The sequence below is a fragment of the Motacilla alba genome, chromosome 2, assembly GCF_015832195.1.
Source record: "Motacilla alba alba isolate MOTALB_02 chromosome 2, Motacilla_alba_V1.0_pri, whole genome shotgun sequence".
Taxonomy (NCBI): Eukaryota; Metazoa; Chordata; class Aves; order Passeriformes; family Motacillidae; genus Motacilla; species Motacilla alba.
Genome location: NC_052017.1, coordinates 82,726,929 through 82,747,871, shown reverse-complemented (window position 1 = coordinate 82,747,871; position 20,943 = coordinate 82,726,929). Strand labels below are relative to the sequence as shown.

The 20,943-nt window shown below is 39.2% G+C and overlaps 1 protein-coding gene across 14 annotated transcripts in view; it reads right to left on the bottom strand.

Annotated features, from left to right (window-relative positions):
* IKZF1 (IKAROS family zinc finger 1) overlaps positions 1 to 20,943 on the bottom strand; it is a 69,867-nt gene that overhangs the window by 34,031 nt on the left and 14,893 nt on the right. For 12 of the 14 annotated variants that reach the window (XM_038127234.1, XM_038127233.1, XM_038127232.1 and 9 more), the window contains exon 3: positions 15,392 to 15,511. In XM_038127234.1, coding sequence (XP_037983162.1) covers positions 15,392 to 15,511 — 120 coding nt within the window. Of the gene's footprint in view, positions 1 to 10,795; positions 10,981 to 15,391; positions 15,512 to 20,943 lie in introns of those variants that run through there. The other 2 variants (XM_038127242.1, XM_038127241.1) reach the window with 2 other exon arrangements.

Below are 20,943 nucleotides of genomic sequence, written 5' to 3'. Positions count from 1 at the left end.
GTAATTAGAAAATACCCTCTGGGCCACTTGAGCAGTGTTTATTTCTTCAGCTAAAGTTAATGTAATTTGGGATATGTGGGACTTCCTACCTGCATAGGAAGGAGTTAGCACTATCCTCCAGTGAATGTCAACAGTCCCTGAGATGGAATCACTGTCGGAGACCTGAACTGCGTATCCCATCCTGCAGCTGTTACTGCTCTCCACGTTGCCTACAGGTACAGCACCAGTACCTCTAGTCTACAAGGGCAGAGTTTACACAGTGTATTTGTTCTTGTAGGGCTGGCAACGATCAAGCTGTGAAATACCCAGTACATTTATGTGAGAGGAACTATGACCACTGTGAAGATTTTGCCTAGCTTGTCATATCCTACTACTATAGATATGGGCTTCTGCTTATTTCAGATTTTAGGGGCATGACCTCCCTTCTTCTGGCTTTACTGGTCCTGGTCTGGTTTTCACTTCAATGGAACCCCTCTTGATGTAGTTCAGCATTTGCAAGGATAAAATTCAGTCATGCAGGAGTTCAAGAAAAATAATGTTTTGTTAACTCAAACAAGCACGGTAAGAGAGAACATAGACATGGATGTTCTCCACGGGAAATGGATGTAATTTTTCTATTTGACTTTGGATGAGAAATGTAAAGCAAAAGAGGCATAAATAGAATCACTTTTCTGCCAATCCAGTCATAATGTTACTTACTGTTAAACCAGAACAGTTGGAAACAGCTAAGCATTGGGCTCCACTGCAACCCTAGCCATAGGGAAAGGTACAAGCAGTTTGGTTAAGGAACAATACCACAAGGGGATTTTTATGCTGATGTAAACTTGGAAAATGAGAACAGTAAATAGCAATAGAAATGGGTAATACTTGATCGAGAACTATTCTCAGTTTCTCACCAATTATTAATAGTATTTATTCTCTAATATTTCTCGTTCTCACACTCAGTGTCCTACTGCTTCAGCCTACAGAGAATTTGATAACAAACAAAATTTCACAGCCTGAAATGGGGGTAAGGCACTGGATGCAGACTGAGAAAATCTAGGCTTAATTCCTAGCTTAGTGACAGACTTCCTGTGTGGCCATGGGAAAGGCATTTAATCCATCATGTGCCCTTACTTCCCTATCTGCACATTTTTCAATTATTTTTAAATGGGGATAAGCCTTTTTTTTTTTTTTTTTTTTTTTTTTTTTTTTTTTTTAATGGGGAACTCAAAAGCCGTTTTGCTGCTTAGAGTGATTCCTTTATTCAGGTACATGCCTCTCAAGTGTCCTTAACTCATAAAGCTGAAATCTGGCCATGCACCGGTCACCCTCCCAGTATGTGTTCCACTGAAGACAATTAGGGAACATGGAGTAGGCAAATGTTGCAGCTCCAAAAAATTATATAACTTAATTATCTGTGAAAATGCTATTCATAGTCTGTGACGCATCCTATAGAATTATACAGAGGTAGAATTACTGTCCAGTCTAATAAACCTGGGTTCTACCCATAAAATACTGGATAGCAAATGCTTGGAGCCTTCAGCCAGTTCTTCCTTATCTAGGATTGTTCAAGGTCAATAAGTAAAATTTTCTTTCTCAGACTGATGCAGAATCAGGAAAGATATTTTATTTTTCCTCAACTGACCTTTTCCCATGCTATGACTCTGTTCCAAGAGAGATGTAAAAATCTCAAAGGCAACTACCTCAAGAAAAGAAAAAAGCATAAGCTGTTTAATAGCCAAAGCAGTTTTTAATTATCCTCCACACTTCAGCCAGCATGGCAAAATTATCAGTGGTCTGAGAAAGGAGCGAAGAGGGGGGCTCAGCCTGTACTTCTGGTGTGGGAAATGACCTAAAACCGAAAACTCTCATCTCCAGTTCAGCTGCATAGTGCTTCTCATACACATTCAGTTATGAGGTGTGAAAACTCACTCTAAAACCAAATTGCTAGAGTATTTTTTCTTAAATGCAAAAGATCTTCAGAAGCATCACAGTGTAAAGGAAAGTCTGGACCAGAGTATGAATTTTATATCCTGAAATTTGGGCTTATGTCCCTACTTTATCTTCAGCTGCCCAGCCTCCCAAGACCAGCCTCACTCACTTCTGTCACATCAGCACCAGGCTGTTGTACCAGGCTGCACTGGTACAACCCAGGATTTCTGCCATTCCAAATCAGGCACAGAGCTGGGAATCAGCCCTCCTCTTTCTCCAAAGTCCAAGTGATACAGTGGATTGCTCCTCTGTACTGATATCTAGACTAATTAGAAGTCAGGAAACTAATTATTTCCTGATTCCCCAAGTGAACTAGTAATTCATTGACAATATTTATTTTATTCCCTCATGTATAATCACCAAATCCTTAATTTATTTACTTTTACCTGCTTTATATTATTTTTCAATCTTATTTTTCATGCTGAAGGGATGTGGTTTAAAACAAAGTTGAGTACTTTGAACCAAACCAATCCCACTGCACCCTGGAGAAGAGCACACAAGACTGTTTTGCTGCATCTGTAAGAAAAACAAATTTGCTCTCTGGTCTCCAGAATATTGTATATGGTTTAGATTGCACAGCAGAATTGATTACATTTCATTCTGCCCTACCTTACACTTACCTTGGCTAGGACTTGTAAAGCTTAATTAATCAATTATGTATATATATATAGCCTTAATTAGACTGTAAATCCTTTGGTGTATTCTGTTCGTGTTTGTGCAGTGTTTAGAGTAACAGAGGTTCTTTTCCAGTAGCCCTGTGCCACAAAGTAAAATGAGAATAAAAAAGAAAAAAGTTCAAAAAAAAACCTGTAAAAAATGGAAGTAGAAAAACACCAAGCTTAATTCATTCCCTTTCTCAATCTTTCACCAACAGCAAGAGCTAAAATGGACAAAGGACACACAATTATATGCAACTAGAACAAGATCTGTGCTGTGAAAACTGGTGCCAGGCATTCAGAGAGTGATCAAAACTTGGTCTCCTGTAAGGGTTAATTATCTATTTAGACTATCACTGTTGGCATTTCCTGCCATCTCAGCATTTATGGAATATTTGAAAATGTCTAGCATGCAAAGTTTCTGTCAAACTTCCTCTCTGCTCCTAGTTGCGTGCCCTAGCCAGTATAAGTGCCTTTTACTTGGAAGAATCTTTTTAAAAGCATCTGCCCAGTTTATATTTAAAGTGCTTTTGAGATATTCCAAAGGACAAGACATTGCATTGTGTTTTCACCAAATATGATGGATTCTCAGGGTAGAAACAAACAAATGTGTGTCTTAACATGCCGTAACATACCAGGAAACCTTCTTTCCCATGAACTACTAAGTTGCGGTTCCTTGTTGCTACCAAGGCAGAGAGAGTACATCAGCAGTGTCCAACCCAGGATTCATAAAGCCCCTAAATTTTATACTAACAGCCAGACAGTGTGGTGGTACTACTTGTGAGGCAAATGGAAAAATGAAAAAAACCTGTGACTGATGAATGATGCTTTGTTCATTTAGAAGAGAGAAAAACTCAACTTTGAATCTGAAGTTACTTGTCCAACACAAAAAGACAGAACTTTAATGGCTGATTATTTCTGAGCACATAAGACACTCAAATCTCAGTAATCCCAATATTCTACTTGAAGGCCTTTAGATTCTTGGAAACTGTTGGTCATCAGGATTGTCACTTGCATTAGAGTGGTTCTAAGAGCTCTCCCTGCCACCAGGATAAATGAAGTACGGCTCATCCATAGCTTCAAATTCCTTTACCTCAAATTCATCATGGAGTCCCAGGAAAGATGGTGTGAATCACAGGCTCACACCTTCAGGGTAAGGTGCTTCTCAAGTGTTTTAAGAAGAGAACGTTAAAAGTTTCATTTTCTATTGTCATCTGTTTTGTCAAATGAATGTGCAGTGCCTGTCAGTAGGGCAGGATGGTGGCATGCTGCAGAGAACCTTCCCAGCAAGTCTGCTGAAACTAGCTTCTGCTGATGCAAACGTGCTATTTGCTAGAGCTGCCCATGGCTATCTGATTAACTCCCATCCAATGCCGAGCGTGAAAAACACAACCCGCAGCCCAAAATGTGAGGATCACTGTGTTCTCAGGAAGTAGGCAACTATTTGTGCTCTGTCTCACTGAGGGCAAAAAAGAGGAGTGAAAAAACCATCATTGCAGAGAAAACATGAGTTCTCACACAGGAAGGTAGGGGACTGCATTGTGCTCAACTAGCCTGGTGTTTGTGGGGAGTTATATTTTGAACTTACCTGAAGCTCCCTAAGATGTGCATAAGGAGATTCCCTGAACACAAATTACTTTCTGGGACAGAAGAGCAGAGGGGTCCATCACTACCTTTATTACACTGGTACTTTTGACTGTGCTTTTGTATGTTAGCTCAGTTAGCTACTGAAACATCTCTAAGAAAGTTATCAAGTTAGGCATGCAGAAGCTTTCAGTGGAAAGCTGTATCTCAAACGAGAGATTCAAGATATTATATCTGCATTTTCCATTAGATTATTTCAATATGTCACCCATCTCTCCCTCTGCTGTAGATATTATATGCCCCCCAAAGCCTCACTATGCAGTCATCAATTTGGTATTGGACTGCAAAAGAATCTTCTGGAGAAAAACATTTCATGAATGTTTCCCTGTCTCTCCATTACAGACTTTACTTCTGTAATACTGCAAGGAATTAAATAAATAGAACACCTGAATGCAAGGAGGAATAGCACATTCCAGCTGCAGGGGAGAATCCTCAGGACCTATGTACCCCTCATCGCTAAGCCAGTAGGGGGAGGCAGGAGAGCCTTTTCAGGCAAAGAATACTGACAGGAAGACTTGGGGGCATGTGTGTTTCTCTCCTTCCTTTCTCCATCTCCCTCTATCTTCATTTATTCCTTGGTGGTCTTTCTTGTACTATGACCTTCACAGCTGCCTTGGCCCAGCCATTTTACACAGACTACAAAAGCCACAGCGGCTACAAGCGGATCTTCCTCAGCTGTTACCCACTTCCCAAATGGAATTTACAGTTAGGTTTCTTACAGGGATACAGACAAGCTAGCAGGAACTAACCTTTTCCTCTTTTAGGTTTGAAAAAAATATTTTTATGGCATGTGTTTATGCTGCAGAGTATATGTTTGCTTGGTTTAAATAAGAAGGAAAATCTCAGCTTTCAAGATAAATATGCAATTTCTTTTGCATAGATGTACTGTTTTTACAGAGACATAAACATAGAGGAACTTGGTTTTGCAGTCACATAATTTTGTGTGCTGACAGACACATATTTGTATGTACATATCTATATGTGTGTACATATAAACATGCAAAGGGGAGAATATGGAATAAATGGGTCCTGATGGCTGGAAAATACATTGTCATTTCAAATTTCAAAGGGAGTATTAAAGAGAACAAATGAATTATAAAAAGCTTTAGAAATGAAAAACATATTTGCATTGTCTTCTAAACACCAAGGGCTGTATCATGTATGGTATAAATCCATCTCTTTCTTTGAACAAGGGAAAGAGTTTATTATTAATGCTTATACTGTACAGCAAATGTACAGACTCATTAATGTGTGACTACAGAATAAGCAATATCAGACTTCTCTAGTCTGTTTTGCTAGGAGAAAAAGAATTCCACTTAACACCACAATAAGCCCATGACAGGATACCAATTTTACCAGGATCTACTAGCAATGTAGTGGCAAGATTAAACAAATGTGATACTACAACAGAGGTAATGCCTCATTACCATTATTCCACCCTCATATATTTCATGTTTTGGGCTCCAAAGCCACTGAAGCCTTTTGCTACCACAATTATCATTTCTCATTTTTACTTCTACTTGCCATTATGTGGACAAATGGGCAGGAAACTCAACCCCTCCCCAGAAAAGCCTAGTTCCCATTTGACTTCTAGATAAATTGTAGTAGATCCACACCTGCAGCAGACAAAGCTCCAGTGACCATTCTGGCCATTAAGGCTTCCCCACCTCCTTTCCGCCATCCAGCCACGGGAGGTGCCAGTTACAAATGGAAGGAAAAAGAACAAACCCTGACACAGAAAGGAAGGTGCCATATCAGTTGGGAAGGGATGCTCTCACTTCTTTGCTTATGCCTTCAGTCTGAGAAAACTGGGAGGAGTGCTTTGCTTTGGAATGACAGAGACATTTACAGCCTGAATTGTGAATAACAGCCAGCTGGAGGTCAGAGTACAGATGGATCATGCACAATTTGACACTTCCCTCAATCTCATTGGTGCTTTAACTTTGCAAACCTGGGCACAAAACCCAAGCACCCCATAACAAGGCAAACATATTTGTCATAGTGAATTCTATAGGTGCATGTGTTGTTTTCCCCTGAAAATAAATTTTCCTATGGAAATAACTGGAAGATGTATCTGAAATGCAGATGCAGCATGAGGGGTGCAGAAACAGCAGCGTTCCCCAGTTCACAGTCCCCATTTTGGTGCTAATGAAACCATCCCGCTTCAACGCCAACCACTACCACCACTTCCGAGCATTGCAACACATATTCACAGCAGGAAAAAACAGGTTCCATAACTTGGCCCATATAATGCTGAGGTGCACAGTACTGTGAATGAGAAGGGACTGATCTCCCTCCAAAAAACCCCTAAGCCACTATGAAAAATCAGAACACAAAACTCTTAGCTTAGACAAAAATCCCCAAAACTCAAAAACCACCAGAGATTTGGGAAGTTCAAATCCATAGCAGGGATGTTGGCTGATCACAGCTTCTTACAAACACAGGATACTTCTAAATGACGAAATATGGAGAATGAATATTTCCTCTTCTATTAATTGCAACACAAGCTGAAAGTGTCGCCAGCTTTAGTTTAAACCCACCTTTTCATTGCATTAAACATTTCTGTTGTTACATAATCAGCAGGGAGGGAAAAATCATGTGCAGATACTCTGTTATATGAAGGAATTAGCAACTTATTCTAAAGATCTCAGTTGGTATTTATTTTTTTAAGGAAGTGTCAGGGAACAAGTGAGTTTGTCATATCATTCCATGAAATAATCTAGAAGTTACTGAAAACTCTGGTAAGAGCCACTTCCTCAGAAGTAACATTTCCAGGGTAAAAAAAAGGTTCATGTGAAAGTTCTTCTTAACCTTCAGTTTCTTCTCCTTTTTTTTCCCTCCTTTTTTTTTTTTTTTTTTTGGTCTTTAAACTCTGATATGTGGCTTGGAAGAGTGGAAGTTAATTCATGCTGTCATATTTCTCCATTTTTTCTACATTCATTACACTTCTCAAGCAAGATAATTTTGGACTATCTTTGAGGGAAGAGAAACAAGAGAAATGGAATGTGAAAAACAAAGAGGAAAACATGTGCCTAAACTTTTCTTTTTAGATCAGGCCTGTTTTGGCTGGAATTTGAGAATAGTTCTATGTTTCCTCTGCCATTTTTTTTTCTGCAATCCTTCAATCAGTTTCTTAATCCATGGTATGTATTAGATATGGATTTTGCCATGTTAGGATTGAAATCTCATTTCATCAATAGAGTATTCATTACTCACTTCCAAAAATCCTACTTGGTGCCTGCGATATCACTATGGCTAATGGTGAAATGATAAATTAGATACCTTCTTGGGATCTCTTTTTATGCAGGCAACTTAGACACCTAAATGTTTCTGAGAACATGACCCTAAACTGCAATACAACAACTGGGAATTATTCTTAACTTCAAAATGTGTAAAAAAATAAAGAAATAAGAACACACCAGAGTTAATTTACTAGGAACTGAGTTCCTGCATGTGCACTGTTATAACACAGAATCCACGAAGAATCTATGGGTGAGGGAGGAGCCAAGGGAGGGAGGGAGCAGCAGGATGTCTTGCATTGCAGGCTGAGGTCTAGATGGCTTTTGGGCTGCTGTTCTGCTCACTTGTTCAGGGAGACAGCTGGATAAGGCATGACAGTTTCCAACAAGCTGTCTCTGGAAGCCAAAATCCTAGATCAAAGCTAGCTGATCCACCTTGACAAGTTAACAGCTTGTTGTGGTCCCACATCTCCACCATAAATGAATGCTGAGGGTAAACCTGCACTGGTGGCTATGTCACACCTATCTACTGCCTGCCAGGCAAAGCTTTTTCCTGAGAGGCTGTCTGAGGCTTCAAAAAACTTCACATAGTGAACTCAAAGGAAAAGGTTTGGGAACAAACCTTTGTCCTGCTGCAATGAGTGGTGTTGACTCCTGGCTTTAAGACTACAGTTCCGAAAATGAGCTTTTCCATCCCCTCTCTTTATCATAAAGGACATATTCTACATTGTGGAAAACTGTGGAGGCATGGCCACACTGCACATCCTTCCTTGCAAATCTCAAATGTGGTGGATCAAACCAGAGTGACATTGTGTTTGCACATTTTATTGTAGGACAGAGCCTGGGAAGTTCACATCTGAGGGGAGAGCATAGCTGCAGGTCCTCTGCAGCCAGAAACTGTCTCTTCCCAGGGAGCCACCATAGCAGGAGCTGAAATTACAGAAATATGAGGAGTGGCTGAACAAGACCAAAAAAGCAGCTGGTTCTGAAACATCACCTCTGTAGTGGTCCCTGCACTGTTCAGCAGATAAGTTTTTGGTAAGGCTGCAGTCAAGAGCACTCAGGGTGAGAGAAAACTTGCTCAAGGTAAAAAGCAAGCCTACAACAAAGAGCAAGCAAGAATTAACACAGAACAGAGGGGTGGCTGGTTTTGGGAGATGAATACAACCTTTTGATGAAGAATTATTCCCTTAAAATCACCTGAATTTTTGCAAGCTGCAGTTACAAATGTCCTCCCCAGCTTAAAATATGCCCATCTTCCAGCCAGAGCCTGGTGTTTCTGAATTGAGCTGCAGCCACTGCTGAGATCCTGCTAGATAAATTTAACTCCCGAGCTAGAAGGGGGCTTATCTCTGAGGCGCATCTCTTCTGCTCAGATAAAGAGAACTTCCTCTCACTGCAGTTTAGATCAGCAGACTCAATCTCTGTACCTAAAGCCACACAGCTAAACACTCTGCATCGCTCCTATTCAAGCAATGCTCACCACTCTCCAACACAGAATAAACAAAACTTGCACAGTTCCCAGGCTTTTCCTGACTTTTGTGCTGATGTTCTCTTCTGAAAACACAGCTTTATCCAGCAGGTGCTCATGAAATAGGTTGCAGCTCCACAAGCTACACAGCTCTGGAGAAACAGGAGAGAAAAACCCCATAGCTTCAGCATGTCCTGCAATATCATGTTGCCACACAGTGGCAACACAAATCATGCTGCTGTCATGCTTCTGAGTAAAAAAATTCTCACAAAACTAAATAAAAATCATTGTAAAAGTACAACTCTTTTTAGGATCAGTTCTGTTCTCAAGGCTTTGATTTTGTCATGTGCTATGGTTGCATCAAGAGGGCAGATTTTTACATGCCTGATCTGGCTTTGCACGGGTTGAGAGAACTGAGCTCATAATGCAGCACAGCCTATGCTGGGGCTGTGGCAGCTCTGTTTTCCAGGCTGGGTCACCCTTACTTCCACAAATTTCTTGCAAGTTTATTCTGAAAATGTTCACCCTCCATTACTTGCAGCAAGCATTTTTAAATTTGATAGAGGAATTCACATTCAGTAATAGGGCATTTTTCCATTTGCCTTCGTGCATATTTTTCTGAGTCCTAAGTGATCACATAGGTCAGAACTTGTGTCTTGGCACAACTCAAAATTCCCAATGGCCCCATATACCAGAGTCTTCTGCACTTAACTCTGTTTCACACTGTGCTCATGCAAAATATTCCTTTGAAGGCTGGAATATAACTTATATCCTGTATAGCACATTTAAGGGCATTCATGAAATTTGTCACATGCCTTCTCCAACTAAACCACCCCCATCCTCCTCTATACAAATCCCTATAAGAGTTTCACAGACAAAATTAAAATAATCCTGACAAAGATATCTCCTGCATTCCCCTTAAAAAAAATACGCATCATACTGGCAGGCTGTCAGAGCATACAATACCAGTCCATACTGGGGACTGTTACTTTGGGGTTAGAAATAGGGGCTTCAGACCAAACAACATGGGAGATTCCTGACTTCCTTTTTTTAAAAAGTTCCTAAAATATTTCAGCTTCAAGTTTTTCAATTCCTTCAGAAGCCTCCTCAGTTGGACTTTCAAACATTGTTTCATTGTGGAGGGTTAAAGATAATTTTCAAAGCTCCTCAAACCATCTTGAAACAAATTTTCTCTTTGCTCTCATGGGGGCTACATCAGGTGAGACAGCAATTATCACTGATTATTTACAAAGGTTCATCAGCTTCTACACACTTCCAGACCTTTGAGCAGCAGAGATGTCCATCTGAAATCTGAGCAAATAAAACATATTACACAGCCCTTCAGGTTACTTCAGGTCTTGGAATTTGGTTCTCTGAATGTCCAGGCACACACATGCCACACTTTATTATTCATACACAAGACACTGCCTTCATAGCCACTGAACACCCACAAGGAGGAGTTTGCAAAGACGTTTAGCTCCAGCAGTCTTTTTCTTCAGCTCCTTTTCCTGCCCAGCAGAATTACCAGGGCACCAGTGCACTGGACCTGTCTGAACCACAGGACTGATTTTGCAAGCTGGGGTGGGGCACTTCCCCTTTTGTCTTTCCTTGCTTTTCCCCTCTGTCTGCAGCCTTTCCACACTTCTACTCTGGCTCCACCCAGCAGTGTGTGAGTTGCAGTAGATTTATGTAATGGCAATGATTGTGGTTGCCTGGTGGCCCCTCAGCAATGCTTGTGCCCATGCTCTCAAATGACTGAGCTCCTTTTAAGGAAATAAAGCATCAAAGCTGCTCAGAGAGGGGACACTTGCCTGCATCAGTAAGTAGCTCCTCATGCAGGTTACAGTCTCTGAATGGCTGAGAGGGAAGACCCCAGGGTGTGAAGGCAATGCCAGGGTCCCAGTGATGCCAGGCACCAAAGCCTGCAGCCACACAGCCTTCTGCTTCAATAACTGAGTTGTGGGAGGGATACAATATCAGCACCTGGTATTTCCCACTGGGAGAGAAAAACGTAAAAAAAAATCTTCCTTTTAATGTCTCTTCCCATATTTATTTATTTTAAACAAATAGACTTTATAACGTCATATGAATCTTGTCTGTTTTCTACTGATGTCTACAATCACCCTGACTGGTTACTTTGGGTATACTCTGTCAATTGTATGACAGTTTCAATCCAATTTTGTGAGACGAATTCTCCCCACCTCTTAAAAAGAAGAAGATCTCTAGACATTATTTGTTCCAGGCCCAGACTGTAAGCTGTGACTGCAGTGGTAACATTTGACTTCTGTCTTAGAAGTCTATGGTCATCTGCAGCACCAGACAGCTATCTGTGCAGAAAAGGTGAGCCCACAACCTCTTTCTGAGGCCACTAACACTGTGAGATGGCTGTTTTTATCCAGTGATGGCCACCCATGGAATGGAAAGTTATGGACAAAGGAAGGCACTGCCTACCTTTCTAGACAAATGCCACCACTGCAGCAAATGGCTCTTTCTCCATGAAGTAGGGTTTGATCTATAGATCACTGACTCATTAGCTTCCCACACAGGGCTTGAATTATGATACAGTCTCAGAGCACAAACAGCCCTAAATTGCAACTGTTTACCATGCATAGGATGTTCAGTACTGATCATCCACAAAAGGTGCACACAACGTTTAACCTGAAACTTGTGGAGAATTATTAAATGATATTTCCAACAGGGTACCATGGGAAATAGGGCTGTTCAAAATAGGCTGAAAAGCACTGATTCTAAAAGGAATGGACTTTTAGTGGATTTCTAAATAACTCAGACCAAGATTTCAAAAGGATATTTAGGAAAGATGGTAAAAGAGACTCTATAGAGCCTTAAAGAGCTCTAGAGATGTGAAAATCTCACACTTTGCTGAAAGTGTTTGCTATGTTTTCCAGAGAAACTATCTGTAGAGCACATGGGTGAAAAGAACAAGATTAAAATAAAAAAATGTTATAGGTGTCAGATCAGCCTGAGAAGTAAATTTGGGGTGGAGAATAGGACAAGGAAGGAAGAAGATCTAGTGGACAGGGCAGCAGAAATTAAGCATGCAGAAGGAAGCTGCTCAACACATAATGACTTTCTGGAGGTTGCAACATTAAAATCATAGTAAGCTCATCAAGGAAATGAAGAGCCTTGATGGTGACCAGAACATCTCGTCCAATACGTTTCTGCTTTGCTGTGCTACTTGGGGTTATTAGTAGAAACTGTTGATGACTTTACTTCCGTAAATTATCCTTTCACACCTGTTGATCATTTTTGCATTGGTCAGAAGAAACCCATGTTTTGGGCATCCCCCTGTGTGGAGACACAAGTCAAAACATACATTTCATGATCCCCTGGGTACCTCCTTTATGAAATTTGCACTCTCTATAGTAATTTTAAAGGATAATTCAAAAACTCAAGGCAACCAATAAAATCTGGCAAGTAGAGGACTTCAACACCTTCCTTCTCAGAGCAGGAGAAATATATAAAATGTTTCTATTAGCTCTGTAGCACCACATTAAAGTCTCAGTACATGTTTGGAAGATGCACAAAAGAAGATTTTTAAAAACATATGCAAGAGAAGAGCCTATGTTTTGTTTTTTTTTTTTTTTCTAAAAATAGCTTATTTCCTGTAATCTATGACCTTTGAAATGCTAAATTGATGAAAAAGGTAATTAAACTTTTGACTCCAGGGTTAAAAATTATTTCATTAAATGTTACTACAAATCTGAGTATGCAAGCTGTCACTTGAACATTTCTATCTCACAGGTTGATTAAAACTAAAAAAAGATTTCTCACTTAATTTCAGTGGGATGAGGTAAATATTTCTCTTTTATTTTAACAAACTTGCAATTTTTATTGTTACCTCTATAGCCCTACGTATACAAAAAAACCCTCCAGAATTAAATGTCTGACTCAAAATCCTTGGTGTATGCTGCATGGACAGCTGATCTCTCGGTGTTACAGGATAAGTGGAATGCACTGTAAACCCTATGTTGAAATAAATCCAAATGCTAGGGGATTCCCTTTTGATGAAAGAAACAGATGGGACATTAGGAAAGTCATACAGAGAGAAATTCTTGGCTGGCCATGTCTGCTCATGCCTGTTGGTTACCATAGGCCACAGTTTAGCTCCCACCTGCCATATGCACACAGATAACATCAGTGGGCCTTTACAATGCTCTCTTGTCTATCTTTCAATCTTCAAACTACTTTTTCAGATCATTCTTGTCTACCTAAGTTTGGTGATTAGTAACAGTGAGGAACAGATCTTGGGACTTGGCAATGACAATGCTGTACTAAACACCAAGCCTGTCTACACTGCCATGGCACTGCCTACAAAGAAAGACAGCCCCCTTCACTCCCAATACACCTAGATGATCATGTAGGCCAAACACCACTCTTAAGGTATTACTTTATTCCTAAGACATTTTCTTTTGATGAAAATCCAGAATGTGCACAGCAATCATATGGCTCCTGATATGCCTGGGGCATACAGTCACATCCTTTTTGTAAAAAGGGAGAATTATTTTTTTTAGTATACTGTTTTCAGAGAGCTAGCTTAGAGCTAGCAAAAAGGAGCAATAGAAGAGTTAAAAGTGTATGCAGCTTTACAGAAAAGACAAACATTGCAAGCATTGGAGTTGATACCTACAGTTCATCCAAAAAGCAAAGTATTGCGAATTGTCTTTGTTTCTGTTGACTATGGTAAATGTCTCACTACAAGATATAACTCTTATAAACAAAAGACCTATGGGTAGAGAAAGTGGCTGTAGAAAAATTGTTAACGCCAGGGCATGAAAAAATGTAATTTATTGCTGAGTATTGAGAATAACAGATGGAACTTATCATATTTAGAATATGTGTACATACTGATACATGACTGAACTGTTGGCAGAATCATTACATCATCAGCAAATATAAAGTTCGACTTTGCTGGGTCTTCACGATATTTGTGTGTATATTAAAGAAAATTCAACACAATGAAAAATGGTGTTTGGGTTTGAACAAAGAACTTAAAAATCTAATTTTTGACTCAAGGTTTAAATATTTTGTAGGGTTAGTTACTGTGGGAGAAAGGAGACATAACTCTTTTTACTGAGTTGATAGACAAGCAGTTAATGAAAGACTTTGTCCAAATATCTTTGGACTGAAAAATAAATAATTTAGTAAGTGACCAGATTGTTAAAAAGCATTTTTAAATATGATTTTTTTTCATAAAGTACGCCAATATGCATGTAGGAGCTGAAATTTTTGCTCATATTTTTTATAAGAGTGGATCAAATGGTAAATAAAATGAAGATGCATAAGATGATGCACTCACTATTAGCTTGTGCTGGAGTTTGGGAGTAGGTTCTATTCCTAATGCTGACACCATCCTGCTGTATTATGTTGAATTAATTATTTTTCCTTCTGTGCCTCCCTTTCCACCTAGTATCCTTTACTGGATTTCCTTAGACAATTAATATTTAAAGGCACTTGCAATCTTTCTGTAAATTGTCCACCCTGGCCCCTACTCTTACAATAATGTTAGAATGTAAGAATAATGAGCAATACTTCTATTTGTGGGTAAATACTTGTACTTTGATAGTCATCACTTTACAGAACTATTTTTATCATATAGGGCATTTATCACAGCATTCTGGGAGTCACTGTGCTTTTTTTCCCTCTTTTCCCCCTTTTTTTTTTCCTACTAGTAAACACACATGGTGCTCAAGTAATATTTAGTCTTTTTAGTGCACTATGTAGGAGCTGGTGTGTACAGTAGTCATCAGCATTGCCAGTCCTTGGTGTGAGTCTGGGATCCCTAAGAATAATCAGCATTTTGCACAATCATCTCTGGACAACAATTCTAACCCAATAGACAGTCAATTGTAGATTTTTATCTAAAAGATAAGTGTTTTCTAAAGTTCTCCCAGGTAAAAAATCAAAGATAAATGAAGATCAAATATTGTAATCTCAATAAATATATAAATACTACATATGTTCTAATATGCATTACTGAAGAAATCTGAATAGCAGATAACGGAGTAACATTCAAGATAGCATTCAAATTAATAATAAAAATAATAAAAAAATACCTGAACATTTATTGAATTTTTATCAAATTTGACTTCACATAATTTTGACCTGGACTTTCATATTTCATTCAATTTCTTACACAGAATGAAAACTCTCTTTCCTGAGGAGAATATCAAGCAACAGTCATGGTAAGAAGATAAACAGGATCTTTATAAGTTCCCTGTGGATGAAGATGCCTTTCCCTTAGAAAAAGTTGCACAAAAAACACTATGCACCTGAAGAAGATGGAAAGGCACAGGATCTGCTTGTTTACCAGCCTGTGAAAAAGTAATTTAACATTATTGTTATATCATCTACTAGTATTTCTAACTAGAGTGTATTTGTTATCTTACCCAAGATTCTGTCATTCTTAGAACTCTGCTGACCTCCAGTACTAGTTGAAAGGTCCTCTGGTATAGGCATAGGTTCATCCGGATCATCAGGAACATCACTAGTTGGAGGACTTTCCTTTCCTAATAGTGAGGAAAGCATCAGTTAGATTGTCATTGTCAGAGTAGCCTCATTTTAAAATAATACAATAAGAGGAGCCACAAACCAAATAAAACCCCTAAACACTACTAAAGCATGATATTCTTAGGACCAAACCCCACTCTCCTGCAAAGAAAATTTCTTAGGAATACAGGGGAATAATATTTTTAAAAGAATGCATACCAATGTCTCTGACAAATTTACTGAGTACGGATACACAGTTATTAGTCTTACCATTTTGAACATTTGTGAGATATGTATGTTTTCCAGCTGCTATGCTCAGAAGATCCAATTTAGCCAACACAGACTGACAGATTATAAAGGTTATCAAATGGACATCCTTGGTAAAAAAAATCTTCATTCTTCCACAACTTCTCCTTGAGAACTCATCTGGATTTCCTTCAAAGGCATAGTGAAGTCTAACCCACAGGTATTCTGGGGCTCTAAATGAACTACATCAAATAAAGTTTTATCTTCAACTGAAAATTCAGCTACAATGCCAGCAAGCTTCACTAATACCCCCAGATCAAGTTCTGGCTGGTCCTTGTGCCTACAAGTAGTGAAATGCCTGTAGGTACCAGGACTTCTTAAACATGTACAATTAGCAGACTTAAAGGATTTAATGTCTTCTATTTGCAAACAGGAAACAAACTCCAACATCTTGAGTACACAAGGTTTTGCAGAGGCAAACAGTTTGGTGCTTTAAAACACTGTAGATATTGTGAAACACAATACAGTAAGAAAAAAGAACTCTCTTGCTAATTATTGCGCTTCCAGAAATGGTGAGGTTTCTTGATTCACCCCTCAGTAACAGCATACCTCTCCTACCCACACTACTATCACTGTCTTGGAGAACTTTTAAAATTAATGCATACATCCCTAACAAAAGCATGTCATGGAAACATCTACTGAAGGAATTATCTAAGTGATTAGTTTCATTGACTATTACTAAAAGACTGGCCTTTGCATCAATAGCAAAGAACACAACAGGCCCAGAGCAGAATTCAAATGCAGTAATGTTTATGTAAGACCCTTGTCTAGAAAATGGAGATGTTACCAAATTACATTGATGAAATCTGTTTGACATCCTGTGGTAATTGGCACACCAGTAAGGGCAGTAATTTTATGGCACACAACCTTAGCAAATTAGTGGGTTTTTTCCTAATGAGAATTCCCTCATTAAAACACAAACATCAATTAAACCTTAAAACACTTACCAGAAATGGAAAAACTAAACCAAATACACCTTATTTTAGTGACAGCAGTTTAGTGGTGCCAGTTATGGACTTGATCTGAATGAAGTGAATGGTTTCCTCCCTGCCTCCTGGATGGATCAAAGCATTGTGTTTTCCTATCTATACTGATCATGATGAAGAGAAATGACAGGTAGTTTTAAGTCATCTTCCAAATTAGCTGTTTTGAGTTGTTGGCACAGACTTATGTTTAAATGAATTAAATGAGTATGTGACTGCATTTCTTAATGACACACCTATGAAACTGTGGGATAATTGCTGAGCAGGAGTTTTGAGAGCTGCATCAGATGAACCATCCCAAACTGCAGCCAGAGGACTCCAGTATATTGCAGAAACAGTTCTGCACTGCAGGAGGATTAACTAGATGATTTAATAAGGTCCCTCTCATACCCAGCTCCTGTGGCATATTCTTAAATGAACAAAATCACACCCACTGGATGCCAGTGCAAGAGCAAAGGCAGAGTGCATAAATGGAGAAGAGGGAGCATGAATTTTACAGCAAAGGAAAATAAAAGCAGGAAGTAAGTGAATTAATTTTTTTTTGCCATTCACAATTTAGCTCCTTATTTCATTGTTTCTTCATATTTATGGGATGTAGGGAACTTACAGAACTGACAGCAACTTTCCATTGCAAGTCCTAACCTGCCAAGCTGATGCATCTCTCACAGATAAAATGCACAAGTGAGGAGAGACAGCTGAAATATTTCAGTTTGTTCAACACATTTTGCCCCACACAAAACAACAACAACAAAAAAAAAAAAGAACAGAGGCTTAATTAGAGGGCAAGCAACAGCCTGGCAGGTCGCTTCACATTACACATAAGTTAAGGAAATTTGTTAAAAAGTAACAGTAATCCAAAGCTACCTGCATCTTCCAAGGATGAAACAGCACTCCTAGTTACAACAATGGATGTTGATGCTTTGAATGAGTCTAGGCTGAGAAGAACAATTATCCTAAAAAGCTGAAGACTATTTTTGACTACAAACCAATATAAACTCATAATACCAAAACTATGGGAAAACAGAGAACAAACAAAATAATATCTTTATAGGTGTGTTATTAGGCATCCAACAATATGTAGTCTAGGCAGGATTGAGGTCAGAACAGTCTTTTTGGAATAGAAATCTGTTAGCAGAAGAATACATTTGCAGTGGTGAACTCTTTGGTTCACTAAATGGGTATCAGTCTTCTACTTGTTAAATTAATAGCAGTTTGCCCAAGTGGTATGAATCAGACTTGCCTCATGGTCTTGGTGGGGCAGAAGCTGGACATCAAGCCTGTTTCCCTCTTTGCAGGAGACTGCAGTTAAGAAAACTTAGTAAACTTGTCTTTAATGACACATTGAATATAATTTGATTTCTTCTTGTTACACATGATTGAGATATCCCTACATGCAAAAAGATGACAAAACCAGTGGATTTCAAATAGATCCATTTTTTGAGCTCTGTCTCTTGGATTCTAGAGCATCATATTTGTATTTCATGCCTTAACTACATCTAAATCATTACACTATGGTAAGTTCATTATTTCATGGCAATCTTACACATACACAATCTCAACAACATTCTTTTTCCACTGAATTTAGAAATGGGAGTGGGCAAAGGTGGGAATGCTTTCCATTTTAATTTCAAACAGACATGCCCTGAACAACGACTGGTCAAAGGAAAAGGAGCTAAACCCCACCCCATACCTAGTGGCCAGTACTGGGGAAAATTATTCAAAAGTCACATAACAGAGCAAAGTAGCTTAAGAAGTGAAGTATAAAAAATAGAATCTAATCTTGGGGTGGATGGGGTGTTTTTTGGGATTTTTAATTAATTAGTATAAAAAGCCACCTTAGCTGTGGAAGTGAAGTTCTGTTTCTGGACCACCACTGATTTGTGTTGCCCTTGGTTAAGTCATAAATAGAAAGAATTACAACTGCAGGCTGTATCAAATATTCCTTATTTCAATCTGCATCTCTGTAAGATGGTCTCAAATTTTCAACACTGCCATTTCTGTATAAAAATAGTCAAAGAGCCTAACCTATCAGTGATGCCTGGCAAGACCCTCAACTTCTCTCTATTTGAGTTTCCTCTGCCCTAGAAATATACCTGAAGCCATAAGGAAAGACAGGAAGGGAAAAAAACTGCAATAAAGTTCAATGAGCTTTTAGTATCCTTTATTTCTGTTGAAGTCCTTAGCCTTTACATGTTCCTTTAACATGTACATCCAGATCTGAGAGTGATTCAGGTCATGCCAAAATGGTCCTGCTGGTGCTACGACTGTTGAAAAGAAAGCCAGGGTAGGACGTATTATAGAAATCTCATTCCCTATTCTTTCACAAATAAATGTTGGGGGTGTGTGTATTTAATATTGAGGGTTTCTTCTTCCTGCTTTTGCAGAGTGCAGCACACTCTCGAGAGTTCTAGGAGATCTCTTAATGTTAGATGTGGAAACATTTGTACTGTTTTTTCACCTTCCTTAACTGTTAGGTCCTAGAACTGAAAAAAAAAAAAAAAAAAAGAAAAAAAAAAAGAGAAAAAAAAAAGAAAAAAAGGCAGGAAAAATACTGCTTGTTAAGTGAGATATTATCTGTGTTTTCTGACTCTCTTGTATGGGTGCCGGATACCATTTGGTTAAATGTATGTCAGCTCTCTCCTCATTTCACAACTGCAACTGCTTGTCTCATGAAATATCACTTTCAGGAGAAAAATAAAAAGTGTGAACTCTGTGCTAGTCACACAGTATTTCAGTTCCTCTAGGAGTCAGCCATGCCTGGATTCCCCGAGGTGGGAATGCCTGTGTGCACGCAGGGTTTGGCTCACTCATGTTAGTTTTATACTCTCCTGGCCTGGCTGGCTGCTGCCACACCTGAGTCAGCGGCAGCTGCATAAAGCACATGGCTGCAAAACACCGCGTTTGAGCTGGGGCGACTCTTTCTAGAGACCTTCTTTATTTCTGGGTTGAAAAACAAAACAAAAAGCCACGAAGACACCCACCAAACCAAATTTTTTTTAACTTATATTTTTAAAAAACACAACCAAGTGTTCTAGTGAAGTGCCCTAATTCCATAGGCCCATAGAGCCAGCTACACCTGATGAGCAATACTCATAAAACAGGAGAAGTAAATAAGTGTTTTACAGTTGACAGGACAATCTTACACTCCTGAAACTGGGCAATTGTTTAACTGGTTCCCCGTGAATAGCAGAGCTCCCTCATCATGCTAGGAAGCATCCCAGAAGCACGAAGAAACCAAGGAGAATACAAGGGGAAAGATTCCTTTCTGCATTCACCAGCCTATGAGAAAGAAGTAGGTAACATCCCTGTACCTTCAGATCCTCTACTTTTGAGGTCTAGAAAGAGCTTACAAAGAGCCAGTATCTGTGGAACCTAATCTGACAAACTCTCATTTCCAGAAGGTGAGTTCCCAAATAACTCTTACCATAAATGAAAGTAAATTAGGAAGTTCTTTCTTTGGCCATAAATTCAGCTAACAACCCAATACAAGTCACAACCTTTGCTCACAGAAAGTACCAGATGCTCAGTGACAGAAATGGCAGGAGAGTTCAAAGCAGACTTTAATCAGCTTGTGTAGGTCTCCCTCTTATCAAAGGTAACTTTCTTTTTCAAGAAAACCCTCTCTCATCGCAGAATAGTACTATTGCATGATATGCTAGAAAAGCTAAAAGGCACAGCAAAATATTATAGCGATTCAACTACAGAAAACTTTGAGAACTACAAATTGCAGATATACACCTATTATGTATATATTTACATATATACAAGCATTCAAAATGGCAAAGTTCCTTTTTCAAAAATGGCAAAGTAAGATTTCCCTCTGAAGGGGAGAGGCAGGCCACAAGGAATGCAAAGTGTTTGCTCTACCAATCCAATCTTTGACTCAAGGCAGCATCTCCCCTGCTGCTACTCTTCATGTCAAAAGAAAAACAAGCAATGCTCTAGTAAGAAGTAGCAGGTGTGAAGCTCAAATTCACACCGTTGTAAAGAATACCACAACAGTTAGGTGGGGGTATCCAGGGTAGCCTGTGCTGCTGCAGAGGAAGAGGAGGTCAGCGCTCCTCCCCGAAAGAGCTCATGCAAGCAGGGAAAGGTTTCTGCAGCAGGCAGAGGAGCTGGATTTGAATCGCAGTGCCTCTCATTGCTCCAAGCAGAGCCAAAGT